Consider the following 16,800-nt stretch of genomic DNA (forward strand, 5'->3'; position numbering starts at 1 on the left):
CTCCATACCTGTACCAGGTATGTAAAGTTAGTGTGGTGAAATGAAGACAAAAATAATAAGGTCATGCAAATAATGCCAATATTTATATGAACTTTTATGGAAATAAAATTTAAATTTAATCACCTTGACAAAGTGCTTTTGATTTGTGTTCCACTTCCAGTTCTGCAACTAATAAAAATATTAAAATACTATGCTTTTTTTTCTCATCGCCTCAGTTTTCTTATCTCTCAATAAAACACTAGTCAGATGGTCTGTAAGGTTTGTTATTGCTGCTAAAATTCATAATATGTGCACCCATGCCATTAGTGTTTTTATTTAAGAAATCAGGATTTCTACAATAATTTAGTCACAAAGTATCAGTCAGGAAATTGTTAATAACCTACAATTTAACCTCTTCTTTTGCCAGAGGAGGAAATTGAGAACCAGATGATTCAAAAGTTATTGACCAAATACATACAGTTTATCCATGCAGAACCATGTTAAAAGCCCAAGTCAAATCATTACTCACTATGTCTTTTCAAATTTTATAATTATTTTAAAAATTGTTATTTACCTGAAAATATAGCATTTGAGTATGTGTGCCTTTACAAATCTTCTTTTCTTGTATTTCTGTGAATCGTGTTTATGACAGGAAAATGTTTAAAATGGCAATAGGTAGTTTTCTTTAAATTTAAAATTTAGTAAAATAACCTTTTAATTAAGTTATCTCAAGTTATAGTCACCCAGGTAATCTGGAAGTGCTGGTAATTGTGGTAAGTGTACAAATTTGAATGCATCATCCTTCATGATTAGCAATAACAAAAATAAGAAGGTAGTTATTCAAATACACCAATGATTGACATTACATTAAAGAACTCAATGGTAACATCACTGATTTTTAAACATTCTGCAGATGATTTTATTCAGTTACCCCTTTCAAGGTGGCTAGTTTGATGGTTTCTAATGCTGAAAATACTTTTTAAACTTTTTGGACCTTCAGAGCCTCCATCACTTGAATGTTGAGAGACTTTGTATCTGTGTATGTGTGAATTATAGTCAAGTTGGATTCATATGGATGGTTATATTAGGGTATAATAACACTTTGACTCCATAGTGATTATGTGTTGAGATGGTCCATAAGATTGTTCCAACAAATTTTCAAAGCTTAGGCATAGACATGTAAATAGAGACCTACATATTGAAATTTTCAGTTTACATTTAGTCTTAAGCAGGAAAAATGTAAGCTAGGCAGTGATGGTTAGCCATGCTCAATATGTGTGAAGCATGTTTGCTGAGTTCGACACCCTTTCTTTTATTTATTTATTTATTTATTTTTTCATTTTTCTGAAGCTGGAAACAGGGAGAGACAGTCAGACATGCGCCCGACCGGGATCCACCCGGCACGCCCACCAGGGGCGACGCTCTGCCCACCAGGGGGCGATGCTCTGCCCATCCTGGGCGTCGCCATGTTGCGACCAGAGCCACTCTAGCGCCTGAGGCAGAGGCCACAGAGCCATCCCCAGCGTCCGGGCCATCTTTGCTCCAATGGAGCCTTGGCTGCGGGAGGGGAAGAGAGAGACAGAGAGGAAAGCACGGCGGAGGGGTGGAGAAGCAAATGGGCGCTTCTCCTGTGTGCCCTGGCCGGGAATCGAACCCGGGTCCTCCGCACGACACCCTTTCTTTTGTCCTGATAATTTTGTTAGTTCTAAGCACACAGACACTATAGCACACAGATCACATATACTATGTAACTGTCAACATAAAATTATTATGCAAACTTAATGGTCTCCTAGTACTCTTACCTTAGTTCCAAAAAAAGAACCATGATTATAGGAAAAGCAACATAGTCAAATGTTCCACTGTCTTTTTTTTTGTCTACATATTGGCAATATCTGGAGCTTTTAATCCAATCTCAGTTGAGTTTTTTGTTTTGTTTTGTTTTGGGTTTTTTTGAACAATAAAAAGAAGTTAAATTGAGTGAATGTAAGCAAACATTCAAATCATAAAGGGAATAATAAGCATGTAGGATAACTCAGGGAACCTAAGATTTGTAAATACAGTTGGACCTCACAAGGGACTGTGAGCATGAATGGAAGTCTGTGTCCATTCTTCTTATCTGAATACACACTTTCTGTCTTCACTATGTTTTGGCTCCCTTACCACTAACATTCATATGTCTTCTTTTCTCATTTGGCCAACTTAGACTGTCACCAAATTTTAAGAAATTCAGTGATGGGTGAGTGGTCCAGCCTGGGCCAGGCTTCTTCTTTGAATCAAATCAGCTGTGGCCAGAAGAGCAGGGTCATAAGCCCACCCTGAAAATGTTGGATGGAAGGGGCAGTGGGGGAGAGAGAAGTATGAGTAGGGAGACAGGATTCAGAGAAAGAGAGCACATAACCTTAGCATATCCCAAAATGTACCTACCATACTATATTAAAATATTTTGAAATTCAAGTAAAGCTTAGTCAAAACAGATCTTATGTTTGGGCCATATATTTTCTAGAATAATACAATGTTTTATTACATAACATTTTTATTTTATAGTAAAAAAAGAGAGAGAAAAACAAAATGGTAAATACTGTCCTTAGAGTCTACCTTAGTGATTAGATTCGTTTGAGAAGGAAAGGGATTTTTTTATTATTATTATTAACAAAAGCTTATAACTTTTTTAGTTTTCTTGCCTGAGTATTTAAGAACTCAGCAACACTGTGCCTTGTGCTTTTTGGAGCTGAAGCATTGCATGTAAAAATCTAACAATTACACTTGTCTTTATCTTATCTGAGCCTGTGGTGAAGGTCAGACAACTGATCAGTGTTTTTAATTGATGGAACTAATGTCCTTCTCTGTAAAGCAGATATTTTGCAACTATCCCGATCTTTATCATGATGAATCAACTTAGAAGACATTTACCAATCTGTAGTCTCCTTCCTGATTCTTCCACCAACTGCACCTCTGAATTACCATGTTATCTGAATACACACAAATATCTATTTAAAATAATTAATTAGTACTTTATTAAGAAGATGGTCAATTCTTACTTTGCGTGAAAACAGACAGTGTGGATGACCTCAGCATGAGACATTAATACAACCTCACATATTGTGTTTACTTCCCTATAGTAATTATGGGAAAAGCAGGGATGGAGGGAACCCTCTGTGATCTAATAATTTTTAAAAAGAAGTTGGAACAGAATTTCATAAGCAACAACTCATAACATGCTTCATAGTTGCAGATATAAGTAAATGTACATAAAGAAAAGGAGTGCTGACTGGAAATAAAATTCAGAGACAAACTCTCCAAGTAACCAAATATTTTTATCCTTTCAGGTTTAGCCCAATCAATACTAATTTCTCAAGGCCAATTTGATACAGATGGAATCTTACTTGGAAGCCTCAGCAAAGAGCATCTGAAAGTTTTTCCTCTAATATTGGGCATGTGTACTTTTCACATAGTTTCCATTGTATCACTGCTTGCTTTTGGTCTTAAACTATTTACCTTTTGTTTTTTATGCTGACATTCTAATAGGAAATTTTAAGGGAGGTGTTAATATTTTTCCCATGGTGACTATGTGCTCAGCACTTCATTTGTAATAAATATCTCACTTAATCTTTATAATGGCCTCATTGTACACAGAATATATAAATTCTAGACTTGGCTTAGATATAAGCTAGGTGTGGGGTTTAGGGCCAGTAATATTCCCAGGCTTCAGTTTCCTTATTCTAGCTATCTAATGTGTCCCTTCATCTCCCCCACACTCTCTACAAACTAGTCTCTTTTATGTTAATCTTAGATAAGAAGTAACAGATAACATGTAAAATATGATACAAATAGAATATAAAATAAATGTTTCTCTTAAATACTTTTCCCACTTGTTTAGAAACTTAAGATTCAGGAAAGTAAATACCTCCCCCAATTCTTTCACTGCTACGTTCCTACTGCTGGAATGGGTCCCTGAAATTTTGTAAACAAACAATACATTTTTCTCAAATGAATGAACAAAAAGAAGAGAGTATAAACTGAGAAGGAAAACTAGCCACCAAACCGACCCCGTCACAGGACTTATCTCTGTGCAGTCATTTTCTGTATACTCGTCTATGTCACCTGGGGGCAGGGGTGCTGAGACGGAGTTATCTGCACAGTCATTTCGCCTGTCGCTGGAACTGTGCCTATCATATGATAGGCCCTCAATAAATAAAAATCTGAAAATGTAAAGCTATTTACTTCATTATCATCATGAAATTGTTCACCTAGAAAGTAAGTTTGAGTATCAGTGTTTGTTTCTTCAAAGACACATTTACAGAACAATCACAAAAGATTATGACTGAGATTAAAACAAAGCAAATTAAGAAAAATAAAAAAGTATAATAAGTTAACTATTTCTCAGTGTTTCTAGACTTTTGAGGTATCCTGAAATTCTTGGGTATAAGAAAGAATGAATGCATGTACTATCATAAAAAAATCAACTCAAAACTACAATTATTAAGTAAATCCTAGCCTTTTGCTGGCTAATAACTCTACATGTAAGCCAGGTAAATTTGTGTCCTGTGCCATTAGATCAGACCCTGCTCATTTCATGTTATTTTTCCTCTCTTAGTCTGTGAATTTCTGGTATGTGCTGGTGATGAATGATGAACACACCGAGAGGCGGTACCTGCTGTTTTTCCTGCTGAGTTGGGGACTGCCAGCTTTTGTGGTGATTCTCCTTATAGTGATTTTGAGAGGAGTCTATCATCAGAGCATGCCACAGATCTACGGGCTCATCCACGGCGACCTGTAAGTGCATCCAGGCAGAACACATTGCCTTCGCAGCCTCCATGTGCCCAGGCAGTTTTATTAGTAGTAGATGGTAGAAACGGCTGACTCGCTATGATTGGACAAAACCCAGAAAATCTAGCTTTCCTGACATACTGTCTGATTCTACTTCCTCCAATTATCTCTTTAAACAAGAAACTATTACCTCTCCAGTTCCTTTTATAGATTTAATTTCCTTAGGTGAGGTGATGTATCAAACAGTTCACAGTAATCTGCATCTTAACATAATTTAGTTTATTCAATTGAGACCAACAAAAATACCAATCAAAATCAGAGAACTATATAAATGTTGATAAAGAATACAAGCAGTAAAAAATTAAAAGTGTGGCACATTAAGGACTCTGATGGGGAAGGGGGTAGTTTGGGGTGGGATGGCAGCCACCGTCATCCAGAAAAATCCTTAAAAAACCAAAAGCCTGGATCAGAGTGAATGGAGAGTGTCTGCGAAAGGACCTGGGAGGGAGACGAGATCAACGCCTCTTCCTTACATTAGGTATTCCGTGAGCCAGTAGTTCTGAAATCTGTCAAACCCTCATGCACGCAGGCATATACATCCATGTCTTAGTTCTGAATCTGGTTTCTCACAGATTTTAGGACCACTCGGCTCCTTTCATTGACTCCACATGCAGAAAAAAGAAACCCCAAAACCTTTGTAATAATAAAAGTTAATCATCTCCTTCAGTATAATTATAATTAGAGGAAAAAGTAACATTTCTAAATAAGAAAGAATGCCTATTCATAATCCTATAAAGACAGTTTTACCTAAATATCTCCTAGGTTATTGTGAAGATTAAAATTAGTTAACGGATATGAAAAAAATTTTAAAGTAAAAATCACTGTATAAGCAGAACTCATTTTAACATTATTTCTGCCTCTGATGAATTATAATTATTATATACTTAATAAATTCTTGTTATCAACATATGCAAATGTATTTCACATCCCAGCAATCACAGACCTATATCTCATACCACATCCACACCTATTAAAATAACATATATAATAATTTGTCTTTTTATTATTGAGATTCCGTTATACTGATTATAGTATTGTCATATATTTTTCTCATGTGAAGTTCTAAAGCCTAATTGTCTAGAAAGGAAAGGTCATATCTTTTCAAACTTATGGTATGGCATTTTACTACTCCTGTTTTAATTTAAATCTTTGATTTTTAAAAATATTTTAGAGAGAGTAGAGGGAGGGAGTGAAGGGGGAGAAAGAGAAAGAGAAAGAAGGGCAGTCCTCAGGAAGCATCAGCTCCCATTTGTGCCATGACCAGGCAAGCCCAGGGTTTTGAACCAGTGACCTCAGTGTTCCAGGTTTTGAACCATCGGCCTCAGCATTACAGGTCGATGCTTTATCTACTGCACCACCACAGATCAGGCTACCACGATTAATTTCAGAAAGTTCTGCAGCATTCTTTGTCAAATACAAAGTCACTATGAGACAAGCCAGCAGCCCATTCCTTTCATGTGCTCCTGGGGGAGACAGGACTTATTAAGGGGAAGTTTTAGAATTCCCGGTGTACCTAACTCACCTTGATGGATGGGACCTGATGAAAGTGATGTTGATTTGAAGAAATTCTCTCTCTGTTTCTAAAAAGATTTTTTAAAAAATATTTAATTACAGTTTATAGTCAATATTATTTTATAATTTGGTTTCCAGTGTATAGTAGAGTGGTTGGGCAATCATATATTTTAAAAAGCATATCCCCCAGTATTTTCAGTCCCCATCCTGCACCATATATAGTTATGACAGTATTAATAACTATATTTCCTATGCTGTAAGTTACATCCCAATGACTATTTTGTAACGACTAATCTGTACTTCTCAATCCCTTCACTTATTTTTAGCCAGTCTCCCAAACTCCCCCCACCCCCGCAACAGTCTGTTCCCTGTATCTGTGAGTCTGTTTCTGTTTTGTTCGTGTATATTGTTCTTTAGATTTGACATGAAAGTGAAATCATATGGTATATGTCTTTCTCTGATTGACTTATTTCACTTAGCATGATACCCCCAAGGTCCATCCATGCTGTCGCAAATGGTAAGTTTTGTGTTTTTTTGTGGCTGAGTAATATTCCATTGTATATACATACCACTACTTTTTTATTCACTCATCTATTGACGAGCACTTGGGTTGTTTTCCTATCTTGGTTATTGTAAATAATGCTACAATGAACATAGAGGTGTATATACTTTTTTGAAGTAGTATGTTGGGTTTCTTCAGATATATACCCAGAAACAGAATTGCTAGGTTATAAAGAAGTTCCAGTTTTTATTTTTTGAGGAAGCTTTATACTGTTTTTCATAGTGGCTGCAACAGTCTGCATTCCCGCCATCAGTGCAGGAGGGTTCCCTTTTCTCCACATCCTCCTCAACACTGGCCGTTTATTTATTTATTGATGACAGCCATTCTGATAGGTGTGAGGTAATAATAGCTCATTGTGGTTTGATTTGCATTTCTCTGATGATTAGTGACGTTGATCATCTTTTCATATGTATGTTGGCCATCTGTATATCCTCTTTGGAGAAATGTTTATTCCTTTGTTCGTTTTTTAATTGGATTGTCTTCGATTTCATCACTTTTTAAACTCATCTTTTAATTTCATTACTTTTACTACCTCTGTTTTATCTTTTTTTCTTACTGTGTACCAGATACTATACATTGATTTTATTTATTTTAAAAAGCTTTCCAAGCTTTATTGGCATATATAATTATATAAGTTTAAAGTGTTCTATATGATTATTTGATACATGTACCAATTGTGAAATGATTACCAAAATAGGTTTAGGTAAATTTTCCACAACGGTTATATTACCTTTTTGATGTATATGTGTAAGAACATTTAAGATTTACTCTCTAAGCAACTTGCAAGCATATAACACAGTATTGTTAACTGAAGTTACCATGCTGTACATTGGATCCCCCAAACTTATTCATATTATAACTGCAAATCTTTACTCTTTGACCAACATCTCCCCACTTTCCCCACCTCCCATTCCAGGCATCAACCATTCTAATCTGTGTTTCTATGAGTTCAACATTTTTAGTTTCCTCATATAAGTGAGACTATACAGTACAGCGATGTTCCCATAAGATTATAATGGCACTGAATTTCCTGGAAGAAGTGAAAGGAGATGTGTTTAGGAGATATTTTTTATTTTTCTGGCAAGAACAATATTTGTAGGTCTTTGCAATAGATTTCTTTTCACTCACAGCACCTCAATTTTCAGTGCACAGATTACATCCCACTGGGTCATCCACTGGCCCATTTCAGCACAGAGGAATCGCCCTCCCACCCCCAGAGCTACATAGTCACAGGACACTACAGCCCTCCCAGATCTAGCCTGATGGGCTTCAGAGTATTGCTATAAATTCTTTATTGCGGCCCTAAGCTCTTGCACAGGACACAAGTCCGCAGAAGCTTCCTCAACAAGTATTAAGTGCCACTGCCACTTTAATGAAAGCTTTCTTTGGTAGTGTGGAGCCTGTCCCTGTAATTAGGAAATATTTTCAGGTTGTACTGATGTAAAACACAGATAAGTTTTATTTCTTTCGTTATTCAGTTCAATGCCAGAGAGAGTCCTTTGTGTCAGATGGGACCAAGGGAACCAAAACAAATTTTCAAAGTCCAAATATTGAATCCTAAGTTCTATACCCTCTCCATATAAAATGCCCTCTTTTTCATCACTACCATAAAAGTTCCTTAATCTGACCACTGCTTCAACATGCAGTATCCAAAACCATATTGCCACGCTAGTCCGAGTTTCTTTATCTCTTTATCTTGATTTGTCATTCCTTCTGATCCTCAGGCATCACTATCTCTTGACAGTCACTATTATGGTAAACTGTGCCTTACCCAGCCAAATCACTTTGATATTTTCAATTAGTCCATCCCACATCCCTGTTCGTGGAGGAGCACTGACAGCTTCATGTTCTGCTTCTGACGCTGTCGGAAGGAAGCAGGGTTCGGGCTCGTGGGACAGGTTTAAGAGTCCGCAGTGCTGTGCGGTAATGTCCTTCAGCCTTTGTGTTCACTCCCCACTCACTCACTGCCTCACTGAGAGTACTTTCTAGTCCTGCAAGCCCGTTTTTGTAAGTGTCCTATATGGGTGTATTGTTTTTTAATATTTATACCTATTTTCACTATACCTTTTATATATTTAGATATATTTAGATGCAAAAATACCATTGTGTTACAGTTGCCTACAGTATTCAGTATAGTAGTAGCATGCTGTGCATGTTTGTAGCCTAGAAGCAATAGGCCATACCTTATAGCAGGGGTCCCCAAACTTTTTACACAGGGGGGCAGTTCACTGTCCCTCAGACCGTTGGAGGGCCGGACTATAAAAAAAACTATGAACAAATTCCTATGCACACTGCACATATCTTATTTTAAAGTAAAAAAACAAAACGGGAACAAATACAATATTTAAAATAAAGAACAAGTAAAGTTAAATCAACAAATTGACCAATATTTCAATGGGAACTATATGCTCCTCTCACTGACCACCAATGAAAGAGGTACCCTTCCAGAAGTGCGGCGGGGGCTGGATAAATGGCCTCAGGGGGCCGCATGTGGCCCGCGGGCCGTAGTTTGGGGACCCCTGCCTTATAGCCTAGGTGTGTGGTAAGCTACACCATCTAGATCTCTGTAAGTGCACTCACTCTATGATGTTTTCACAGTGACCAAATTGCCTAACCATGCATTTATTTCTCAAACATATTCTCATCATTTAGCAATACATGATTGTATTTGTTCTTTTTATTTTTCTGTCTAACTTATCACATTTAACATAATGCTCTCTAAGTCTATCCATGTTGTTGCAAATGGCAAGATTTTCATCTTTTTCATTGCTGAATACTATTCTTTATCCACTCATTCATAGAAAGACACTAAGGTTGTTTCCATGTCTTGGCTATTGTGAATAATGATGCATTGATGTGGAAGTGCAGATATCTCTTTGAGATTCTGTTCCCGCCCCTTTGGTTATATACCAGAGGTAGGATTGCTGGATTATATGACAGTTTTATTTTTAATTTTTAAAGAAGCTTTGTACTGTTTTTTATAGTGGTTGTACCAATTTACATTTTTACCAATCTTTGATCTTTATTATTTTCTTCTTTCTGCCAATTTTGGGCTTAGTTTGTTCTGTATATTATAGTTCCCTCATGTGTAAAAGTTAGATTGTTTTATATCTTTCTTTTTCTTTTCTGGAACCATTTATCACTGTACATTTCATCTTAGAACTGCTTTTTTGCTGCATGTTGTAGTATTAGTATGTTGTATTTTTATCTTGTTTTGTTTCAAGATATTTTTTATTTTCCTTTTGATTTATTCTTTGACCCATTGGTTGTTCAGGAGTGTACTGTTAAATTTTAATATATTTGTGAGTTTTTCTAATTTTATTCCTTTTATTGATTTCTATTTTTGTACCACTATGGTTGGAAAAGATACTTGGTATGATTTTAGTCTTCTTAAATTTGTTAATACCTATTTTATTACCTAATATACAATTTCTCCTTGAGAATGTTCTGTGTGTACTGGAGAACAATGTGCATTTCTGTGTGCACTGGAGAACAATGTGCATTTCTGTGTGCACTGGAGAACAATGCTCATTTCTGTGTGCACTGGAGAACAGTGTGCATTTCTGTGTGCACTGGAGAACAGTGCATTTCTGTGTGCACTGGAGAACAATGCATTTCTGTGTGCATTGGAGAACAATGCATTTCTGTGTGCACTGGAGAACAGTGTGCATTTCTGTGTGCACTGGAGAACAATGCATTTCTGTGTGCACTGGAGAACAGTATTCATTTCTGTGTGCACTGGAGAACAGTGTGCATTTCTGTGTGCACTGGAGAACAGTGCATTTCTGTGTGCATTGGAGAACAATGCATTTCTGTGTGCACTGGAGAACAATGCATTTCTGTGTGCACTGGAGAACAGTGTGCATTTCTGTGTGCACTGGAGAACAGTATGCATTTCTGTGTGCCCTGGAGAACAGTATGCATTTCTGTGTGCACTGGAGAACAGTGTAGCTTTCAGATGGAATGTTGTCTGTATGTCTATTAGGTCCATTTGGTCCAAAGTATAGAGAACACCAACATTTTCATATTGATTTTTTACTATATATAATCAATCTATTGTTGAAAGTAGAATTATTGAATTCACAACTATTATTGAATTGTCTATCTATCCCTTCAGAGATCTTATTATTTGCTTAATATATTTGGATGTTAAATGTGCAGTGTGGGAACATACATATTTATGATTGTCATTTTCTTTTGGTAATCTTTCATCATTATATGGTGACCTTCTTTATCTCTTGTTACACCTTTTAAGTTAAAGTCTATTTTGCATAATATAGGTATAGCTACCCCTGCTCACTTTTGGTTTGCACTCAATGGAATCTTTTTTTTTTTTTTTTTTTTTTGAGAGAGAGAGAGAGACCAAGACAGGAAGGGAGAGAGAGGAAGCAAAAAGATAAGAAGTATCAAGTCACATTTGCTTCACTTTAGTTGTTCAATGATTGCTTTCTCATATGTACCTTCACCAGGGGCCTCAAGCCGAGCCAGTGACCCCTTGCTCAAGCCAGCGACCTTGGGCTTCAAGCCAGTAACTGGGCTTCAAGCCAGCGACCTTTAGGCTTAAACTAGAACCCACACTGAAGCCTATAACCAAGAAATCTCTGTGTGCATTGTAGCACATGTCTTCAATACCTCACCAGGCCTTAGAGTTGATACTTCACTTCTGCTTACATAGGCCATCAAGGCCAACCAGTGGTGAGAGAGCTGAGGGCCTTCTCGGGTCTTTGCTGAGCATGAACACAGCCCTAGGCATACATGTGGATTTCTGAATTCTCAGGACTAGAAGGGAGGTTATCAAAGTCTCTGTAGCCATTTCATGACCCAGATTTTCATATATGTTTTTTAGTTTGTCAGTTTGCCCCAATTGTTATCCATTTTCAAGCAGCCATAAAGTTAAATCACTGGCTTTAAATTGCTTATAATCTTCTTTTTTTTTTTTTTTTTTTTTGTATTTTTCCGAAGCTGGAAACGGGGAGAGACAGTCAGACAGACTCCCGCATGCGCCCGACCGGGATCCACCCGGCACGCCCACCAGGGGCGACGCTCTGCCCACCAGGGGGCGATGCTCTGCCCCTCCGGGGCGTCGCTCTGCCGCGACCAGAGCCACTCTAGCGCCTGGGGCAGAGGCCAAGGAGCCATCCCCAGCGCCCGGGCCATCTTTGCTCCAATGGAGCCTTGGCTGTGGGAGGGGGAGAGAGACAGAGAGGAAGGAGGGGGGGGTGGAGAAGCAAATGGGTGCTTCTCCTATGTGCCCTGGCTGGGAATCGAACCCGGGTCCCCCGCATGTCAGGCCGACGCTCTACCGCTGAGCCAACCGGCCAGGGCCAAAATATTTTCTTTTTTTTTATTTATTTATTCATTTTTTTAGAGAGGAGAGGGAGAGACACACACAGAGAGAGAGAGAGGAGAGACAGAGAGAGAGAAGGGGGGAGGAGCTGGAAGCATCAACTCCCATATATGCCTTGACCAGGCAAGCCCAGGGTTTCAAACCGGCGACCTCAGCATTTCCAGGTCGACGCTTTATCCACTGCGCCACCACAGGTCGCTTATAATCTTCAAAACCCTCTTTGCCCTCATCCCTCACCATACCTCGTCCTCTACCCAAGGATTAAACTGCCTTGGCTGAGCCCTGAAACAGGTCAAATACAGAGAGCCTTGCAGGTTGGAGCTGTTTTTGGAAATGAAGCTTTGCAAGAACTATAACTGCATTCTGCTTGCCACCTCACCCCTTCCCTAGTGGATGCCAGACTGCAGGGAAGGTGGGCGGTTATTTTTCAAGGTTGCATGAAAGCAGAGCAGGATATGAAACTAGAGCAAATGACACTGCGTAAAGCTTGCTGTTCTTCCCAAGGTTCAGCTTTTGAGTAGCTTGTCTTCCATGCTTTCTGGGTAGCTGCAAGCCTTTGGTTTATTCACAGAATGCTAAGAAAGTATATTCTGAAAATTTTTGCAATTATTTTTATGGATACTCTGCTTTATATATAGTATAAGTAGAAAATATTTTTATCATATATCATATTATGTTGTTTTTTGTCATGTGACTTTTTAATTAGTAATGTATCAATTTTTTTTCTTTTTATTGCCTTTGGATTTTCAGTCACTGTGAGCAAGCCTTTCCTGGAACTAAAATTAAAGAGGAATTCTTCTATACTTTCTTCTGGTACTTCTGTGGTGTAATTTTTAAAAATTTATAATGCATTTGTATTTTTTTGTGGATATTTTATCTTTTTAAAATTTCTACCTAGTTGACCCATTACTATTTATTTAAAATTCCATATTTATACCAATACTTGTAGACACACCTTTATTATATACTATATTCCATACATTCTAAGGTCTATGTGTAGATTTTCTATTTTATTTTACACATCTTTGGTCTATTCATGTACCATTCTCATAATTTTAATTATTGAGGCTTTCTTAGCGTATTTTAATGTCTCAGTAAGGCTAGTTCTCCACTTTCATAGTATTTTTTTGTTGTTCATGTTTTTCTGGTTATTTTTGAATATTGACTTTTTAATGCAAGCTTTATGTCTTAATTGCCTACCTCCATAAAATAGTTTTTCTGTATTTTGTTGAGATTATATTAAATATATAACTTAACTTAGAGAAAACTTTCATTTTTACAATGTTGTGTTATCTTTTTTTTTTAATGTTGTGTTATCTTATCCAAGAAAAAACCTAATGTTTTCATTTGTTCAAATCTAGTTTTGAGTATTTCAGAGGAATTTATACAATTTTCTTTGTATATAGATTATGAAAATATCTCATTAAAAGTATTTCTACATATTTAATCTTATTTATTGTTATTATAAGCAGAGTTTTTTTTCTGACCATTATCCAGGGGTGGGTAAGAGTAGGTTAATAATAATAAATACAATAAATTGTAAATAAATAATATAATAATATGAAAATACACTGTTTTGTGTACTCATTGCTGTAAACCTACTTTTTCCCACCTCTATTCTTTGTTTAATGTGTGTACAATGAAGACTGTTGATTTATGTAGCAAATGATGCATTTTTAACTTAACTAAATTATTTTATTAAAATAATAAAATAAGTGAATTTAAAGTTTGACTTATTTATTTTTGATGTCCTGGATCAGGGGTCCCCAAACTATGGCCCGCGGGCCGCATGCGGCCCCGAGTCCATTTATCCAGCCCCCGCCACACTTCCGAAAGGGGCACCTCTTTCATTGGTGGTCAGTGTGAGGAGCATAGTTCCCATTGAAATACTGGTCAGTTTGTTGATTTAAATTTACTTGTTCTTTATTTTAAATATTGCATTTGTTCCTGTTTTGTTTTTTTTTTACTTTAAAATAAGATATGTGCAGTGTGCATAGGGATTTGTTCATAGTTTTTTTTATAGTCCGGCCCTTTAACGATCTGAGGGACAGTGAACTGGCCCCCTTTGTAAAAAGTTCGGGGACCCCTATTCTGGATATGTCCATTGAGACTGTTATTATTTATTTATTTATTTATTTATTTATTTATTTATTTATTTATTTATTTTGGGTGAAAGGAAGGAAGATAGGCAGACTCCCACATGTGCCCCAACCAGATCCATCGGCAACCCTAATTGATTTCTCATGTATGGCTTCATTGGCTAATACCTGTTGTACAATGTTGAATACTGTTTAAATAGACAGTGGTGATCTTTAGCTTTTTTTTATTTTGTGTAGTGGATATTTCTCTAGTGTTTCCCCATTAAATAAGATATATACCTGTTTATATATTCTCCATTAAATAAGATGCTGGCATTAGGAATAAAATATATGTGTTTTATTAAATTTAAAAATATTTCTTAGCCCTGGCCGGTTGGCTCAGCGGTAGAGCATCGGCCTACCGTGTGGAGGACCTGGGTTCGATTCCCGGCCAGGGCACACAGGAGAAGCGCCCATTTGCTTCTCCACCCCTCTGCTGCGCCTTCCTCTCTGTCTCTCTCTTCCCCTCCCGCAGCCAAGGCTCCATTGGAGCAAAGATGGCCCGGGCGCTGGGGATGGCTCCTTGGCCTCTGCCCCAGGCGCTAGAGTGGCTCTGGTCGCAACATGGCGATGCCCAGGATGGGCAGAGCATCGCCCCCTGGTGGGCAGAGCATTGCCCCTGGTGGGCGTGCCAGGTGGATCCCGGTTGGGCGCATGCGGGAGTCTGTCTGACTGTCTCTCCCTGTTTCCAGCTTCAGAAAAATGCAAAAAAAAAAATATATATATATATATATATATATATTTCTTAATTTCTGTTTTTTTGAATGCTTTATTGTAAATGGGTGTTAAATTTCATCAGAGGCTTTTCAACATTTTTGGAGGCAATTATATCATTTTATTAATGTATCTTCATATATTAAGATACAAGAATGTATCTTTATACATTCTCTCTCTCTTCCCCTCCCACAGCCAGAGGCTCAATTGTTTCAAGCATAGGCCCTGGGTGCTGAGGATAGCTGGGTTGGTCTGAGCATGTCAGCCTCAGGCACTAAAAATAGCTCTGTACTTGAGCATCAGCCTGAGATGAGATTGCCAGGTGGATCCTGGTTGGGGCATATGTGGGAGTCTATCTCCCCTCCTCTCACTTAATACATTTATATATGTATGATATTATTAGGTATAACATACCTAGCCTTCCTAGAAGAAGAAATCCCTCTTGGTCATTGTATCTTTTTTTTTTTTTTTTTTTTTTTTTTTTTTTTGAGAGACAGAAAGGGAGATGGAGGAGAAACATCAACTCGTAGTTGCATCCCTTTAGTTGTTCATTAATTGCTTCTCATAAGTGCCTTGACCAGGGGACTCAAGCTGAGCCAGTGACCCCTTGCTCAAGTTGCGACCCTAGGGTCATGTCTATGATCCCACGTTCAAGCCAGCAATCCCACACTCAAGCTGGTGAGTTTGCACTCAAGCCAGATGATCCCATGCTCAAGTCAGCAAACAGTGGTGGGATTCAAATAATTTAACAACTGATTCTCTGCCCTTATGACCGTTTTAAGTATAAAAAATATATATACCGAAAGGTAGTTTGTAATTTCATGCATTTAACTCTTAAATAAGAGCAATAAAAGAGGTATACAAAACTAGATTATAAGAATTTTAAAATATTAATGAAAAAAATTAAATAATACCTGACAAAAAACAATAAAACTGTTATTTAAGATATATTCAATGACAGTTTGTCATCCCTGGTTGTTTTGTCACTTTTCTCTTTATGTTATATGTTTACTGAAGTAACACACAGGAAATTAAAATGTAGTATTTTATCAAAGGTGTAATGAGTTTTATGAGATGAATAAATAAATATTACAAGCATAGTTCTATCAATTTTTTTTCACCTCTGAACATAATGAACATTACTATGGGCACTTAGAATATGCTGTTGTGCAGATGAACATTAAAAAAGAATAAGGATGTAAATTTGGGATTTCCACACTGGGCAGCTACCCAGGCGCCCACCTTAGAGAGAAGGCTGATTACAAGTGCCATTTTAACAAACTCTTGGCTAAACTCAACAAAAAATTAGTTATCGGTTCTGCTAAAACAGTGAAAACTCGCTGAATCCCACCACTGCTGGCCACCTTGGGTTTTCAGAGCTGGGGCCTCAGGGTCCCAGGTTGACACTGTATCCACTGCGCCACCACCAGTCAGGCTGTATCGTTTTCTTTTCTTTTCTTTTCTTTTCTTTCTTTCTTTCTTTCTTTCCTTCCTTCCTTCCTTCCTTCCTTCCTTCCTTCCTTCCTTCCTTCCTTCCTTCCTTCCTTCCTTCCTTCCTTCCTTCCTTCCTTCCTTCCTTCCTTCCTTCCTTCCTTCCTTCCTTCCTTCCTTCCTTCCTTCCTTCCTTCCTTCCTTCCTTCCTTCTTTCTTTCTTTCTTTCTTTCTTTTTTTAATTAAGTGAAGACAGGGAAGACAGAAAGATAAGACTCTGCAGGTGCCCG

At 37.5% G+C, this 16,800-nt stretch overlaps 1 protein-coding gene and 1 non-coding gene across 2 annotated transcripts in view; both read left to right on the forward strand.

Moving 5' to 3' along the window:
• ADGRV1 (adhesion G protein-coupled receptor V1) overlaps positions 1 to 16,800 on the forward strand; it is a 697,985-nt gene that overhangs the window by 475,648 nt on the left and 205,537 nt on the right. Inside the window, exon 85 of the mRNA XM_066381830.1 lies at positions 4,574 to 4,752. Coding sequence (XP_066237927.1) covers positions 4,574 to 4,752 — 179 coding nt within the window. The remainder of the gene's footprint in view (positions 1 to 4,573; positions 4,753 to 16,800) is intronic.
• Positions 14,689 to 14,764, forward strand: TRNAG-ACC (transfer RNA glycine (anticodon ACC)). Its single transcript has one exon. It is a non-coding gene; the product is annotated as a tRNA-Gly (tRNA).

Source organism: Saccopteryx leptura, chromosome 4 (assembly GCF_036850995.1).
Source record: "Saccopteryx leptura isolate mSacLep1 chromosome 4, mSacLep1_pri_phased_curated, whole genome shotgun sequence".
Lineage (NCBI taxonomy): Eukaryota > Metazoa > Chordata > Mammalia > Chiroptera > Emballonuridae > Saccopteryx > Saccopteryx leptura.